At 45.3% G+C, this 17796-nt stretch overlaps 1 protein-coding gene across 4 annotated transcripts in view; it reads left to right on the top strand.

Moving 5' to 3' along the window:
- Window positions 1-4711: 4711 nt before the first annotated feature.
- LOC124997477 (voltage-dependent T-type calcium channel subunit alpha-1H-like) overlaps window positions 4712-17796 on the top strand; it is a 102244-nt gene continuing 89159 nt past the window's right edge. For 2 of the 4 annotated variants that reach the window (XM_047571193.1, XM_047571196.1), the window contains exons 1-2: window positions 4712-5217; window positions 6178-6662. In XM_047571193.1, the coding sequence (XP_047427149.1) occupies window positions 6202-6662 (461 nt within the window). In that variant the 5' untranslated portion in view covers window positions 4712-5217; window positions 6178-6201. The remainder of the gene's footprint in view (window positions 5218-6177; window positions 6663-17796) is intronic. The other 2 variants (XM_047571195.1, XM_047571194.1) reach the window with 2 other exon arrangements.

The following is a 17796-nucleotide window of genomic DNA, read 5'->3' as shown; positions in this document are numbered from 1 at the left end:
ATTTCTTTTCTCTGATGCTGCTCCAGTTTGTCTTCATGTTACGTAACCGTTTCCTCTCCTGGATGCTCTCAGATATTTTCTCCCGTATTAGAACGACTAGTTTGGCACGCGAGATGCAGAGAGATGATAAAAACACCAGAGAGCTTCATCCCTTCCTCCTCCTCCTCCTCTTCATACATCTCAACGTACTCTTTTTGATTTGAATTATGCATCAGGAGGATGCATATTTCAGAGGCTTTGTGGAATCCACTCGTGACGCAGGCTGCACATGTCACATGTAGAAGCGTGCGCTGCTGAGGGAAAGCCCTCATAGAGAAGTGAAACATGGGAGGTGTCCCCCAGCCTCACCTACGTCAGCAGCGTCATGAGAAGCCTCCAGCCGAGCAGAGACCGAGTGGGCGGATTAATGAGGAGAACGTTGAACCATCAGAGAACAATGAGACCGAGATAACTCTGGAATTCCTTTTTATTCGTAACCTTGGAGACGTGTTTGACGTGTCCCCACCTCCCCTGTACGTCTCTAGAGATTACTCGCATGTCAAAGAATGCAGGACATGCTTTTCTTCTCGTGGGTTCTTCAGTTTTTAGATATTCATCATTTAGACGTTTCAGATGATTTTACTATTTCTGGTGATGTTACATCTTGTGTGTTGTGGTTGTGGTTCAGTAGGTAGAGTTGTGGGTCAGCAGTTCATAGACCACATGCTGAAGAGTCCTTGAGCTCTGAGATTATATTTGGATTATGTACTAATGCACGGCACATAATCAGACTCTGCACAGATCAGGCATAACATTATGACCACCCTCCTAATATTGTGCAGGTCACAGTAGGAATTTGGAGGTCAGGTCAACATCTTTGTGATGTTCTTCATGTTGTTCCTAAAGGGTTTTTGTGTGTGTGTCTGTGGGAGTGTCATGACTATGGATGGGGGGGTTCTGGTCTGGGTGGGTGCTATATTTTTAAGTAACATCCACACCAATGGATGTCAGGTCCAAACATTTTCCACCAGAACACTGAATTGTCACGAGATGGTTTAAACGTTATTTACTTCTCCTGTCAGTGGTCATAATGTTGTGGCTGATTGGTGTATGTTTGTCAGTTTAACAGATTAAAGAGTTGTGCATCATTCTGGGAAATAAATACCTGCATATTAAAAGCTAAAATATGCAGCGCCTTCCTCCACTTTTTGGAAAATTAAAGATCTGTTTATTATTTTTGGAGTAAAGGTCAGAGTCAGTTCAGGGTTTGGTGCTGGGGGGGAAGGGGGCGGGGCTTAGAGGATGCATTGTGTCAAAGATAGAATCTGAGTGTGTGTGTGTGTTAAGATGAAGTGATGAGATGTTGCTGGGGTGGAGGAGGTGCTGGGACCGGCCGCTGAGTGGAAGGGAGGCTGAGTATTGATCATCCACTGGAAGCGTTCGTATTGATTCAGACTGGTGAAAATGCACATATAACATCAGCGTGTTAGATGAACAGAGACGTGTTTTAGTGTCTCAGTCTGTTACCGTTCTGTTATCGTTCTGTTACCGTTTTCCTTCTCTCTGTGGACGCTGTGACTGCTGCGTAAATACGAACAGGTTCAGTCAGTGAAGCTAATTTCTGTTGAGTAATAAAAGAGGAAACCAGACATTTCTGAGGAAAGCGTTTGGTAAAAGGAGCCTTGAGTTAAACTCAAACCAGGTTTCCAGGCTGCATGCACACACACACACACACACACACACACACACACACACACACACACACACACACACACAGGGCCGAGCGCAGACTGAAGAGCTGCCAACGTTAACAAAGAGCCTCATGGGAGCCATTTTGGGGCCAGGCCTTGAAGTAATGAGGATCCAACTGTTCGTGAAGGAAAAGGCAGAGAGAGACAGACAGACAGGTGGGACAGAGAGACAGGTGTCAGAGGGGACGGGTGAGGAGGACGGGGGAGGAGGAGGACGAGGGGGTGCTGAGTTCGGTCTGTCATCGCCGCCCTCATCACAGCTGAGAATGAATGGACTCACACATGTTGCTGCTCTGAGTTCTTTCTGGGAGTCTTTCTGTTTCAGGAGGAAGATTTTAAATAATCTTTATCTTCATGATAAAACACGATAAAAACACTCAGAGACAGAGGGAGGAGCAGCCTCCTCCTCCATCACATGTCACACTCCATCATCTGTTTGAGGGAATAATGCTCCAAACGTACAGTCTGACAACCTGCTGCCTCTGGTAGTTTGACCTGGTCCAATTTAATTTAATTTAATTTAATTTAATTTAGTCTAGTCTAGCCTAGTCTAGTCAAATTTAATTTAATTTAATTTAATTTAATTTAATTTAATTTAGTCTAGTCTAGTCTAGTCTAGTCTAGTCTAGTCAAATTTAATTTAATTTAATTTAATTTAATTTAATTTAATTTAATTTAATTTGATTTAATTTAATTTAATTTAATTTAATTTAGTCTAGTCTAGTCTAGTCTAGTCAAATTTAATTTAATTAAATTTAATTAAATTTAGTCTAGTCAAATTTAATTTAATTTAATTTAATTTAATCTAGTCTAGTCTAGTCAAATTTAATTTAATTTAATTTAATTTAGTCTAGTCTAGTCTAATATGATCTAGTCTAGTCAAGTCTAATCCAGACTATTCAAATTGACTCGAGTCTAGTCTAGTCTAGTCTGGAGTGGTCTGGACTGGTCTAGACTGGTCTGTTCTAGTCTATGTGGTTTTGAATGATTCAGTATGTCTTATGTCTTAGCAGGTTTTACGTTAGTAGCGATGGGTTTGTGGCCTTAAAAAACAGATGAATTCACCTCCTTGTCATTATTTAAGTTTAATTTAATACGTTCATTAAATCGATCCAGATCTCATTAGTTTAACGACTTGGTAAAATGAACAAGAAGCCTGCAGAATAAATGGGCTTCATGCCCACATGAGACCAGGAGGGGTGTCGCCTCCAGGCCTCGTCTCCTCCTCTGTGTACTCTAGATTCACAGAGAGTAAAAGGATTATGTCGGGTAGTTGGCCTCCTCCTCTCTGAGCACGGAGGCTGTTTTACATAACGGTGCTGCAGGAGTGGCCGAGCAGCATCACCTCCACACTCAGCGCTGACCTTTAATTTGTGAGAAAGCCAAAGCAGCAGTTTGTTTAAAGCTGTTTTATTGAGCATCAGAGCTGATTTCTCCTCCAAACCTCCCTCTGACTTGGACCGAGTGCTTTTATTTCTCAGCCAATCAGGTGTCAGGTTTAAATAAAGCCTGAAGAGGTGGATTCCACAGCTTTTATCTTCCATTCTCCTCGACTTGATGTCAATTACTGTCAAGTTTCTGCCGAGTTCTTCTTCTGCTGTTGGAGTCAGCAGGGTTTACGGGCGTGGGCACCGACAGCGTGGCAGCCCAGGGCTCAGACTTCCACCAGCCAGCTCCTCATTAAACATAGTGTATGTATCTGTGATTGATCCGTCCCTTTAATTGATTCTCAGTCCAAATTACCTTTAAAGACGTTGGCGCTGAGCAGCAGCAGCAGTTTCCTGATTTACTGACTGATAACCACCGATATTTAAAAGAACACCTGAGCTTTAATACGGCACGAAACGCTTCCTTCAACACAATATTCATGAGCTGATATGATATATAAGATTAATGCAACATTCATGACTGTGCTTTTAGCTTAATTACATTAGCAGCTTGAAGAATATCAGATTTAAACTGATTCTCTTTCACATGGAGCTCCCACGGACACGTTGGCTCCTGCAAAAGCTAATTTACGACGTTCATTTCCTCTAAGTGGCTGAAATCGTCCTGCAAGTCCACACTAGTAGAAAAGCTCCGAGAGGAGAACAGTTAACTTTAGCAGGTCCAGATGCTCTGGGAAAAAATACAGTGATGTCAGTTCCACCCAATATTATTGACACAGTCAATAACAGTCTCAATTTTATCAGGAGCCACAGGCTCGAACTCCCAGGGGAAGCTCTGAGGGGACGGTGGCAAGAAAAACAGATAAATTCATACAAACATCTGGATAAAGCATCAGCAGCAGATACTAGGAGGTGATGCCTGTCGTCATCACTCCCACAAATCCCTAAAACTCTGTAAATATGCAGACTATAATAACAGTGATTTGTCCTGAAGAGTCATTTAGATTTTCTTTGTTATGCTTCGAAAAAATACATTGATCTTTGAGTTGTTGTTTCTGTAAGATGAGACTGGATAAAAGACAGTGGGACGCTGTCAAGACTTCAGATGATGAATTAATGGAAAGCTCTAAGACCTCAGAGCCATTATTGTTATTAATGTTATTATTTGTGGTTCTTAGAAGATATGTGCATCCTTTGCGTTTCTCTTTGTGCAGAAAGAGAAAAGGTTTGCAGGCGTCATGTGACCTGCAGTTCCAACTATGGCCACTGTGGCCACATTGGGCCCATTTTATTCACTAGGCAGCATCTCAAGTTAAAAAATGCAAACTCTTCTATTGAATCGCATTTCTTTAAAAAAATAAAATAAATCAAGAAAACCAGTGGATTGTCTGGCTCCTCGTTTAGGAGCTTTCCCTGTTACCTGCGAGATAATAATAAACGGTTATATTATTATATTATATTATAGCCTGTGTATTAGTGCAAATTAAATTAAATGTGATAATGATAATTGGTATTTCTTTGTCCTCAGCTGCTGAGCCTTGGTGCGCGTCCAGTTTGGCTCCTGATGCGTCTTTTTCGTGCGCATGTGTGTGGATCGTACTCTGCGCTGCGTGGCTGTGGCCGGGCATCACGTCACGTGTCAGAGCTCCAGGTCCTGGGCCAAGTTTTTTTTTTCTCTTCTTGTTTTTTTTTTTTTCCTCCTCCCAGTGTCAGATCATCCACGGAGCTTCAGCGCAGTAACACACACACACAGAGACGCGCCGCGGCCCGACGCTCCGGTGCGCATCTCCGCTCCACGCTGCGTAACCAACACCAGAGCGAGGACGGACGGACGGATGGATAGACGCGTGGATGATATGGATACACGTTCCCCCCTTTCACAAACCACTTCAAGTGACTTCTTTGACCGTTTCCAGTGATTTCTAACGGATTACATTTGACAAAGCGAGAGAAGGAGATTTATTTTTCAGTCCAGAGGAGCGGAGGAGAAAGGGAAGGAACAGAGGGAAGCTCCGGGCTGCTGAGAAAGGCTGGGTGCACTAGAAAGACGGAAAGTCGCGGATCATGCTTATGGGAACTTCCGATTCCGTCTCGATAAGGTATTTTAAAAAAGAATAAAGTTCCTGTGTTTGCACGGATTCTTTTAATAGAGACAGAATCCACTTTTTAAGCATAGGAAACTGGAACGCAGGTGACGGACGCTCCAGTCCTCCAGGCGGGTTTCATTTCCCTCTGACACGTTAAATACTTTTCAACATTTGTTCTTTTAAAAGTATTCTTAATGTACTTTCTTTCTCTCTCTTTTTTGTGACATAAAATCTTTCTCAGAGACAATTTAACCGCCTCAAGCGTCAGATGCGCTTCTCCACAGAGCAGTAAGCGACGGACAACAAAGCCCACAGAGAAAAATGAATAAAAGAAAATGAAATAAAAGCCCTGTTAGGAGAACCGTCTGATAGCTGGGTCGTGTAGACTAACGTTTTGTTCTTCGTTGTTATTCCACTTTATCAGAATAATCGGGATTAGTGCGGCGGTTATTGGTTTTTGGCGCATTCCCTGCCCACCATTGCGTGGTGTGGGCTAAAAAACCTCCAGTAGACCAGAGACAGAGGAGTCCATCTGTTCAATCACATAGCAACAGGGAGACAGAGTGGGGGGGGAAAACACTCTTATCTCAGTATCACATTAGACTTCCTCATTTCTGCTGGAGCAGAATTCATGTTGGATTTGTCTTCTGTCTGATTCATAGAAGATTTATATAACGATCTGACAAAGACGCAGCTCTGTGAGACCAGGCTGCTAGTTTCTGTTCACTTTAGGTGGATTTTTTGGAAGAGCTTTGTGTAATAAAAGGTTGTGCCAGGTTAGAAAAGGGATATCGTAAATGTGCGGTTTGATGGGAGGCGAGGACGAGTGCTGCTGGAGGATGGAAGTGGTCTGAGTGTTTATTTGGCTCATTGTTTGATTTGTTGATCTCTTCTTCTTCTTCTTCTCCTCCGGCATCCCCGTCTCCACCCCTCCACCCCTCCCTCCCTCCCTCCCTGTGACCTCCCCTCCAGAGTGGCTCTGCCTGACGCTCTATCATGACTGATGGCGAGGGGAGAGCGCGCTTTCAGTACGCAGAGTGCCCGGAGAAGGAGAAGGAGGAGGAGGAGGTGCAGGAGGAGGTGAGGCTCGCCGTGCCGACGGCCTGCAGGGACGACGCCCCGGGTCACGATGGTGACCCAGGAAGGAGCCGGGACGAGGAGGAGGAGGAGGAGGAGGAAGAGGGCGAGGCGGAGAGGGGCGGGAGGAGCAGCACGGGTCGAGGAGGTGGAGGAGAATGGAGCCCTGAGGTCCAGGAGAACGAGGAGCCGGAGCCGGAGCTGGAAGTGGAAGTTGGGCCGACGCTCGGAGTTCGAATCACGGCTCCCATCCGAGATCCAGACTGCGTCTCCGAGGAGGAGGAGCAGCAGCCGTACCCGGCTCTGGCCCCCGTGGCCTTCTTCTGCCTCAAGCAGACGACGAAGCCTCGCAACTGGTGTCTCCGCGTCGTCTGTAACCCATATCCTTTCAAACTCATACGGGAATCTAACCGAGGAGGCCGGTAAGACCTAACCAGTCCTGCCTCCTGCTCCTGCTCCTGTGAGTATTGACCCGATTACGGCTTCATCTTAAAAGTGTCTGAGTGACATGTTTTAAAGTCTGACGGGACTCAACCAGCGTCTCCTGTTTGTAGCTCAGCTCATATCTGATGTGACATTTGGTTCGTGTGTTTCAGTCGTACGTTGACAGATTCAGGTTCTTGTCTCTGAATCCAGTGGTTTAGTCACAGTTATTCTCTAAAAGAAGCATTTACGGATCCAGTCTGAGCTGCGTTCAGGTGCACACTGAAGAAAAGGCCACTTCCTTTATGCACATTTCACCACATTATAGTTTTCACCATGTGGCTTAAAAGACAAGTTTCCCTAAAGTCCAGTTCTGTCTCTGGGCTCAGAAACAACATGTATTCACGTATCTGCAGTGGTTCATGGTAATGAATGCGGTCACTCTGGCAGCATCATTCCTTGGGTATTATAGAACGGCGGAGGAGTCACAGCTGAGTTGAGTTGGCATCGTCTCTTGGTTTACTTTGGTTCTTGTTGCGGTCTTTGGACCAGATTTAAATACCAACGTGTCCCGTGTGTTTGGAGTTGGACGTCATTCATCAGATGTCACCGCTCGGGTCGAATTCTTCCTCAGAGTTTACATCGTATCTCTGCCAACACCATTTTATGCTAAAATCTGTCATTTTAATTTGTCTCTGGGCCAAACAGTCCAAGTGAAATGTGTGTTTTATCATCTATTATCCGCCCATCCGCTGGACATTCTGCCACATCTTCATCTGTACTGGAGGACATAATCAGTCACTTCATTAGAAGGAACTGAGAGTTTAAAAAGCACGTATATGAAATGTAATCCAGATGTAGCACTGAGGGCTGGGTTTTAAAGAAGCGTACATCAGATTTAAAAGGTCTGACGGCAGAGAAGAGCTGGACACAGGCAAAGGGAGAAGATATGTCTAAGTGAATATGTATTGAACAGATTCAGGAAACCAGTCAGGAATCTTCGCCCCGGCGGCATCTGACTGGTTTTCATCCACGACTGATTCTGTGATGATTTCATTTCCGGTCGTGTGGCATCCGTCTACCTCCAGGAGGTGAATTAACCGGAGTGGAAACCGAAGCTGGAGACAGGTGGATGAACACGGAGACGGACCTGATGTCTGCTCCCACTCTCCAACACCGAAATAACTTTAAAGCAGCTGGACGCGTGTGAGCAGTAGTTTAATGAGTGCAGAGCTGCGTGTAAAACATTTATTGACTTGGCCTTCGTCATAAAAACACGATCAGCTTCGCAAAGTTTAAGTCCCATTTAAAAAGATGCTGAACGTGTGTGATCTTCCTCTGGATTAGATGTATATGACGCATACGTCACACCTCCCTGATTAAAGGGTGGTTAGTGTTTCCCTTTCTAGTGACGTCTCATAGCAGAGACTGACTTAAAGTCATTCAGCGTGTGTGTGTGTTCCATCCCAACAACTGTGCTCAGGCCCGCGTTGCTACGACAACAATATCATGACAACACGGCAACGCTCACCGGATAATATTTAATGTACGTTCTTTATTTATATCTTTATCTTTATTTTTTCCCCCCGTCTGACACGTCGTACATCTCATGTAAGAGACAGACATGACCAGAGCAAGCTTCACCTCCAGCTTCTCGGTTGCCGTGGTGACGAGTCTCACCCACCTATATGACTGATGGTGACGACACCTGCGCCTTTCTGAGAAAGTTCAGCCAGAAGAGGGATATAAGAAAAATAAGGCTGCAGCCCCGTTTCTGTCGTCACTTTTAAGCATTTAAAAAGATTTTGTGTGTGTGTGTGTGACTGTTTGGTTTGAGTGGGACCATGAGGAAACTCCCGTGGATGTAAACCATGTCAGGAACCAGCTCCGTGCTCTCAGGGAATCTCCCTTTAGAGACGAACATCCTGACGTTACGTCATTAAAAAAGCCGGCCATGGAAGCGTGAAGCTCGCTGTGCTCTCTCACAGGACGTGGTCACGGCTGATGATGATATTCAGATATGTCCCAGTGAAGGAATAATCTGATAATTTGAATTTCTACTTCTTTCATTTTTTTACTGTTTTTCCATGAACTTCCACCACTTTTGCTCCTCTCGGGTTGACATAGTTCAGAGGATTTACTTTCCACGGAGACACAACTTCGCAGAAAGCGGAGAAGAGAACGTTTACGAGATGATGCACACTTAAAGTCAGGGAACCATTTTCAAAATTGTGTGCGATATGATAAGAAAGGAGCCCAGTGGAAACTATTAAGGATGTAGTTACGAAGCGTGTAGCGCTAAAGATAAGGTTTCTGTTTATATTAATGGAAACATCAGGGTTTACTAATATGCTCCCTGTTACGTTCAACCAAGCTGCATGAATTTTATCAAAGTAGCCTATACTTTGCTTGAACAGAGAGAACCTGAAGCCCCGCCCACATGATCTGATTGGTCCGTCCGATCTTTGCAAGAGGAGAATCAGTTCCCAACAGAGAGACTCCTGACAGGGTTTCAGCTGTACAAAATATGCAGGAACAGCTCCTCAAAAGTGGACACAAAGCTAGTAGAGCTCCCCCTGGTGGCTGGAGGCTGCAGTGTAGGTCATAAGCTCCACCTCCTCCGTGTTAGTGGGCGGGACTTGGGCCAAACTAAAACTTTAGGTTGTTAATATATAATATATAATGTCGATGCATGTTCGAGTGTCAATTTTTTTTGGATAAGTTTCGTTTTAGTTCGTTATCTGATGCTATAGAAACAGGATGTAACTGTTTTTTTTTTTTTTTAATGAACAAAGTGTCAGAAGTTCTGCTCATTTCTTTCTTTCTGCTGCTTTAAGAGAACTGAGAGTGTTTGAAGAGAGAGGAATCATTCAACATGCTCTGGTTTATTTTTATTAATTATTGATTTAAAGTTCCTTTTATGCTTGAAGATGGAAGAAGGGAGTGTATACATAAGAACAGACGAAGAGTTAAAAAGTCCTCATCCAGCTTAACACGTAGACCTCAAACAGGTAGGACACGTGGCTCAGCCGACAGATGCTGTGCAGATGTTGGTGTTGCCTTACATTATGTCAGGTTTGTTCACGGCTCTGCAGACGCAGATGCTTCTACACACTCAGCGCTCGTCTTTGTCCTGACCTCAGACGTGATTTGTGAGGTTTTAAGATGAGTGATGAGTAATGCTTGTTTAGGACTGGAGCGAGGTTAAACCAGGAGGGCTGACCTCCCTGGACATGGTGTGTGTGTGTGTGTGTGTGTGTGTGTGTGTGTGTGTGAGCAGCGCTGAGTTGGTGGTCCACAGTAGGATATGTAAATATTATTCAGAGCATAAGCGCCGTGCCGCTCAGAGGAATGAACACATCGCTTTAAGTGTCTGGAGAAGGAAGAGAGACCACGAAAGTTAAATGGCTCCATAATCGTTTAGTCGCCAGAAATACAAAAAAATATATTGTATCACATAAGATCTAGATTCCTCACAGTCCCGTTGTGGAGACATTAATCATCGGAGAGCTGAGGTAAAAGAATAGTTTGTATTTACCGTCCTTTGTCCAGGCTGCAGCCAAACTCCTGATTCACTCACAGTTTAAACAGGAAGATAAAAACCGAAGCTTTAAACTGTCCAGATTCAGTGTTTCTGAGGAACTGGTGGAGGAAAAACACATTATAGTGATTATTCATCTTACTGCAGGGAGAGGTGGGTGGGGGGGCTTTAACCCCAATATAACCTGTAAGTAACGACGACTCGAGGTTTTTTCCGTTTGTTTTAGTGCAAAGAAGGAAATTAGGAGAAAGTTTACATTAAAATCATGATCTGGGCTCACGTCTGTCTTCTGTCTCAGTGTTGTGTTCTGTCCACCCGTATGTTTGACACCTGTGTCCTGCTGGAACAAAAATGCTTTTCAAAAAAAAAAAAAAAGTATTTTAGAGACGGCTTTGACTCGGCCACCGACTGCAAAGATGCCGATGGGAGCAGGGGCAGATAAACTGGGGGCATGAGGGTAGAAACCAGGACGACAACACAATTAATCACTTCCAAATAAAACAGGCAAACGTTCCTTCCTCCTCGTCCAGCGCGTCCAGACCAGGTTAATCCATCACAGATGAGTGGATTCATCGTGCTGCCTGTCTCCATTAGTCATCCTGTACTCTGGAACATTTTCTTGCACCTTCTCTGTAAATGATCACAGGTGAGGCTGCATAAAGACACCGAGCTGTCAACCTGTCGGCTGCTCTCAAGGCTCAGAGGCGTCTGTGGATGTTTGTCATCAGACTTTTAAAAGTGTATTAACTCTTCTTTCTCTGATTGGTTGATGCAGCGTGTCTCTAAAAGTGTCTTAGAAGAAGCAGAAGTTGGATCACTGCTGCAGGTTGAAGAGTTCTCAAACTGTCCTTTTCCTCTGGTTCCTGCAGTGACGTCACTTCCGAGGTTTCGCTCGTTTTGTCCGTGTTGTGCACGCGCGTCCACACGCGTGTCTTAAAATGACTTCATCTCTGCAGTGTGAGGGCTAAAGAGCCGTCCTGGATGTCGGCAGGTTGTCGGGCGTCCCGCCGCGTCAGAGTGAGCGTGTTCATCTTTCTCAGGGCTCAGCTCACAGTATTTAACAGGGGCTCTGTGTGTGTGTGTGTGTGTGTGTGGTTGTGGAGCTGTGTGTGTCTGTGGTGACTCATTGTATTTGGCCTGCGCTCATCATAACAGCAGATTGGGGGTCGTGAGGTGCGTTTCGCTGCAGAGACGGAGGGATCCTGCCTCTCTGACGTGTACAGTCTTGGCACGCCCTGTGCAGCCTTCATGTGTGTGGCTGAGTCCGTGTATGTGGAGTGGATCTAAGTCTGGACCAGGCCCACGCTTCCAAAGACTCTCCGCTCACAGCACAACCTGCCTGCTGCAGCCACAGAGGAAGAAAAGTGTTTTGCATAAAAGCTCTCGTTGCCTCTCGGGGAAAACAACCAAGTAACCAATATATTACAAAAGAATGTAGCCGCGCACACTTCCTTTTATTTGTCTTTGCAGCAGGTCTGCAAACACACACCTCAATAAACGTCTCCTCTCATCAGCACATTTATGCAGAAACCTCTAAAAACTAAAATATCTATAAATCCTCCTGACACAATTATATCTGCGTTACATAAAATCTAATGCACAACTAGTTAAAGTGTAGTATTGTTCTGAAACTATACTATGTGTCGGGAGAGATGCACGACATAAAATTCTAACTTGCTTCAGCTTTTTTTTCCATCGCTTGTCTGATGCATAACTAGTAGAGCTCCCCCTGGTGTACGGCTACAGTATAGGTCATGATTCCCTCCATGTTAGTGGGCGGGACTTGGACCAAACACTAAAACACATCAAATCATGGTCATTGTACGTAGTTAATATAATGATGCATGTTCAGTCTTTTGGATAAATTTCGTATTAGTTATTTGAGTGAGAGTGTAAGAATAATAAAGCAGAAATTATAATCCAGCATTTCCTTGTAGCTGGTGGAGGCAGAGCAGAGCGCGGTAATAATTAAACCAAAACGTGAGTGAGTCTGGAGGAAGTGTGGGCGGGGCATCCCCGGGAGAATAATTTGGCCGATGCAAGGAAGTGGAGATGCGTTTATAATATGCAGTCTGTAGGATGACGAAGTACGCGTGTGCCAATCATATGCATTTGCAAGTCTCAACAAGATGCTCAGTGATGATAGAAGAAGAAAAAAAACATCAGCGGCAAGAAATTTTATGTGAACAAACCAAGGAAACACATGTGTGTCTCTCTGGTTCCTGCCGCCAGTTCCACCATGCAGAGAGTCACTTTATATGTGGGCGGAGCTTTGCACTGATTATATGAACCATGTTCTGTATTATTATTATATATGTTCAGGTTAAAGTCTACTTGTCATGTGCAGGTGAACACAGACTTAACGGTGTAATAAAAGCCATAAGTAGCGCAGTAAGAAGGCAGCAGTTTAAAACACATTTACAAAAGGTGATGAGTGGAGTCGGCTGAGTTTATGCATTCATCATAATCAATAAACAAATGTGCATTTGAGCTTAACGCTGCCCTCCAGGTAATATTTATGTGTGTGTTTGTGTGTGTGTGTGTGTGTGTGTGTGTGTGTTGTGGGATTACTCTCAGCCCAGTCGGATCTTTGTTTATCCCCAGGCTCACTGTTCACAGGCTGCTCCGCAAAATGATCTGGAACTAATGGAGTTGATTTTGTAGACGCAGGGCGTGCGTGCTGTACCGCGCATTCACACACACACACACACACACACACACACATACGTACACACAGTGTGTGTTTAAGCACTGACCCTCGAGGAGAAGGCGACGATAACAGATTTTCACGATTTCCTCCAGGATGACGTCCAATAAAACATGGCGGTGATTGGAGACGCAGAAGGTTTAACGTGAGCCGGAGGCTCCGAGGTTTGATCCGCTGCAGGTCTGAAGTGTCCTTGAGTCAGAAGCTGAACCCTGAGCTGCCCCTGGTCCTTGGTTCCCACCCACCACTCGTCAACATGTCTCCCAGAGCGCCAGCCGGCCAATCAGACGGCGGTTTAACGGAGCGCGCTGATGAGCCTGTCATGTCAGAGGTTAAAGGTCAACCTGAGTGAAGCTGGTGTTCAGGGTCAGAGGGTGATTCTGTGGAGGGGTGCGTCCACACCCAGTGGTTTTTATTAATCGTTGGATATTTATCATTTAAAGTCGTCTTTTTGGGCCTTTAGTGGTTGGATCTTCACCGGGGGACACCAGCGTCCTAACACCTGAGATTAGTTAGTGACCAAACCGCTGCGTTAAACCACCATGTGAGCAGGTTGTTACAGTTCTTCTCTGCAGATATGAAGTAGCTGCACAGTTCAGAGAGCTGTCAGTCAAAGCCCCGGCAGCGTCACCGTGGCAGCGATTGGCCGTCCTGATGGCGTGGGAGGGACTTTCCAGCAGCTGTTGCCATGGCTGCGCATCATGTTGACGACCGGGTCTAGAAGCGCATCCCACGTTTCCACCAATCACCCACGAAACCTCCAGCGAGGAAGTCGAACTGGGGACGTGATTCCGTTAAAGGAACCTGTGCGTCAGAGTGAACGGATGCAGCAGGTGGAGGAGGCCGCGCTCGGCTGCCTGCAGGAGATGGAAGAATTACAAAGAAGGAGGAAAAAGAGTCGAGAGGTGGAGGAAAAAGGAGACAGAAAACAGACGAGGGAGGTCAAAGACAGAGGACAGGAAGTTAAAAATCTAGGCTAGAAAGGGATAAACCGGATGAAGAGGAGCCTCGGACCAGAGAGGGATGAACCACAGAAGAGCTGAGAGGAGCGAGAAAAAAAAAGAAAGTGGCCATGTTTGGATGAAGTGTCTATTTATTGTCTTTCCCGTCTTGACGGCTGCTGCTGCAGTGAAGATGCAGCGACTCAACCTCAAGACACAACTACACTCTCAAGCACTGCCCCCCCCCCACCTCCCCCTCCTCCCCACCTCCTCCCCTCTACGCTCCGTCCCTCCTCCTCCTCCTCCTGACTCTCTTCAAAAAAAAAAAAGAAAAAAGAAAGAAAGCTGCAGCTGAGTAATGTGTGCTCTGTCTTTGTTCCTCTTTCCTCTTCTTCCTTTGTCTGCTCTGGCTGCTAAACGGTGACGGCTAATGCACCAAAGCACTTGTAGATCCAGAGGCAGGGATGTTATTTTCAGTCTGCTGCAGTATGAAATATGAATTTGCATGCACACACACTCTCTTGCTCGGTGCAGGGAAACTCTCTGGTTCCTTCTCATTCCTCTTAGTGTCTCCTGGTTGGACATGACTCCCAGGTTTGTATTGATTTATAGGAATGAGGTGTGTGTGTGTGTGTGTGTGGTTGTGCGATGGCAGCCAAAAGGTTGAAGTGAACAGGGAATAGAGTTCAGATGAAGGGAATTCATCAAGGCTGTGAAATAGGAGGTGGAAAGACAGAGAGCATGAAGGTTTAAGCATCGCCAACACTCACAAAGTCGGATCCTTCAGCAGTAATCTGGAGGGAGGGGGGGCAGGGGGGGGTCGGACTAAACTCCTTCCATTCCTTCCACCGTCTTTGGGTGCTTAGTATTCAGTTATGTTTTTAGGTCATATTGTCTGTTTTGCAGCTTCACTGCTGATCCTAATGAGCTTCTTTCTTTGTGTGTGTGTGTGTGTGTGTGTGTGTGTGTGTGTGTGTGTGTGTGTGTGTGTGTGTGTGTGTGTGTGTGTGTGTGCGCGCTGCTCTGAGCTGCTTCCTTCACTCAATCTCCACATGAATAACTCAGCAGCCCCTCGCCCCACCGCTGATCACGTTACCGTCTGAAATATGACAGAAACACAGAAAGAGTCACGGCAGCGCAGCGCAGCGCCCGACCCCGCCAGCGTACATTTTCAGTTTCCGAAAAGCGTCCCGCTCTCTGCAGGACGTTTCCCCGATCGGGCTCGTAGAGGAGGAACCCGTGTGCGTGGGGGGGAAAGAGCGTATGCATGCATGCATGCATGGCTGCACACACGTGTGAGGACGCGTATGAAAGAGTAACGCGGAGATGGATGAATAAATGAAAGATCTGGGAAACCCATCAGCATCCAGCGCGGGGTTGTCATGGCAATGCGGACAGCATAGATCAGAGTGTGTGTGTGTGTGTGTGTGTGTGTGTGAGTGAGTGAGGGAGAGCGATGAAGATCATATCACTGCAATGGTTTAGCAAGTATGTGCAACTTTTATTTCAAAGAGGGAAGAAGAAGAAAGAGGTTTGATGATATGTCAAAGGTTACATATTTCCAGTGCTCTCTACAGTTAATTACATAGTAAGAGTAAAAATAGAATATTCTGACTTTCTTCTTCTTCTTCTCCTGGATGTGTGCTCTCTCTCTCTCTCTGTGCTTGTGTGTCTGTTTGTGCATGAGATGCTTTTACAGCACTAGTATATAATGGATATAGCCTCATACTCAGCTGCATCTCCTCAGAGACCTGAGAGCTGCAGCCTCTTCTTCCTGCTTCTCTTCCTCTCCACTCTGCAGCGTGTGTCTCTGCTTTGTCTACAAAATGGCCCTGTGTGTAGACTCACTACGTGTGTGTATAGCCGCGCAGTTAAGTGTTGTGAGAGGAATAAGAGTTACGGGCAACCTAGTTTTACGGCGGAGCGGTGATTGAAGGTTGATGGCGCAAAGCAAAGTGCTGGTCTGAATTCTAAAGTGCACGCGCAGAGTTTAATGAAAGCAAACTTCAAACGAACACACAAAAAGTGTGCTGCAGTTCGAGTGTGTGTGTGAGAGTGGGCGGGGGAGGAAGAGGGAGAAGTCTGAGGACGGTGGGATTCTCTCTGCAACGAGACTCTTACTAGAAACTCTACCTGGTTACTAGGCAACAGAATAGCACTGCTGGAGCAGCGTGTGTGTGTGTGTGTGTGTGTGTGTGTCCACGTTTGAGAGCTGAGTCAATAACTATATTATTTATGAGTATTTTATGTGGCGCTGTGTGTGTGGGTGCTGGAGTTTTCTGTTTTGGTTTTGGCCGCGCCAACAAATTACTGGCAACACGTTCCGGTGCATTCGCACGAGCAGAACGACGAGCTACGACCCAGATAGGAAGCCGTGAGGGGATGATGGACACTCGTGCACAGCGTCAACCAATCACACGATGTCGTCTTACATTTACATTCACGTTCTCACAGCTTTGACCAACGGTTGCTCAGTACAAACGAGGAAACGTCATCTACCACTTTGCTGAAAGTTGAGATGGTTTCTTCTCTGTAGTTGCTCCTCTGACGCAGCGACGCGTCGACCAATCACATGCTTTCCTCTGTTATACAGCACCTGGCCCCCTCATTGATGAGGTCACTCTCCGAGTGACACTGACCCAGTTGTAGCTACAGAGGGTTTGCATTGACGTCACTTCTCCCTAAGTGGGAAAAACATGGTGAAATGTGTCAGTAAATACAGAGACACCTGGAAAAATCTGGGTTATCAGAACAAATAGACTCAACAATGATTCATAGAACCAGCAAATAACAAACGGTCCATGAACATTGACATGTGGCCAGGAATCAGTTGTCCTGATTTTCATACTAAACTTGTACTCAAATATGAGCTTTAGGTTCTTTATACAACACAGATCCAACAGCTTTGTCCTAGAGGACGCACTTATCTCACAGCCAGAACGGAACTGAAGAACTAATGTAAAGTTTGACTTCATCAATAAATTCAGCATAAATTAATATTATCTGACCCTAAATGAACCACAACACCAGGTTTCTGTGTCCGGATTCCAGTTGCATTTATTTCTCTTTTCTTTGGCAGATATCTGTAAAAATATAAAATATATCTCTGACTGCTTTAAATCTGTTGGTTCAGTCAATCACACAACATCTCTTCACCTTTTTCTTTTATTTAGTTTTACAGTTTAGACGCTATTAAAGCCTATGACTCAGGCTAATGCTGCTGATCTCCATGCAAACCCTCTATTGTGGACACAGTCATGATGCTCTAAAGATATAGTGTGTGTTTATACCAGATAAATGACTAGAGAGGTTAGAGGAGTTGTTGTTACTCCTCTATAAGAAACCAGCCCGGAGCAGCTGGACTCAAACCATATAAGAGTCTGATAACGCTGCACTGGGATTTCTTTGTGTTTGGATAGTCGATACTAAAGTCGACCACTCCAGAGACTGAACAGCACCTTTCTGAACCAGGTCTTGTGGCTGGGGAGGTTTACGTACATACAGTGTGTGTGTTTAGGCAGCCGGTCGTATCATATGGTCTCCAGGGGCGACTCATTAGCAGCTTAAAGCTTTTAAAGTTCAGCTTTTTGCTGCAGCGACTCATCGGCGTCATCAATGAACACATGAATCGATTTGTGCAGAACACATCGATTCATTGCTTCTTGAAAAAGCTCAGAGCCAAACTTTAATTAAATGGGGACCCTGATGCTCCAGAGATGCTCTTTGCTGCAGGGGGAAGAAAAAAACAAAAGGAGAAGCTTATTAAAACTGAAACTGCTCAGAGGTTTATTTTATGCTGCGATAGTACAGATTTAACTTTTAGTAGTAGTTTTAATCACAGCATGAAGGTTGTGGGTTCTGCAGGTTTTCCTTGTGTCTGCTGGTTCCTGCATGTTAGGTTC

Source organism: Mugil cephalus, chromosome 20 (assembly GCF_022458985.1).
Source record: "Mugil cephalus isolate CIBA_MC_2020 chromosome 20, CIBA_Mcephalus_1.1, whole genome shotgun sequence".
Classification (NCBI taxonomy): Eukaryota; Metazoa; Chordata; class Actinopteri; order Mugiliformes; family Mugilidae; genus Mugil; species Mugil cephalus.
This window is presented reverse-complemented; position numbering and strand designations above follow the sequence as displayed.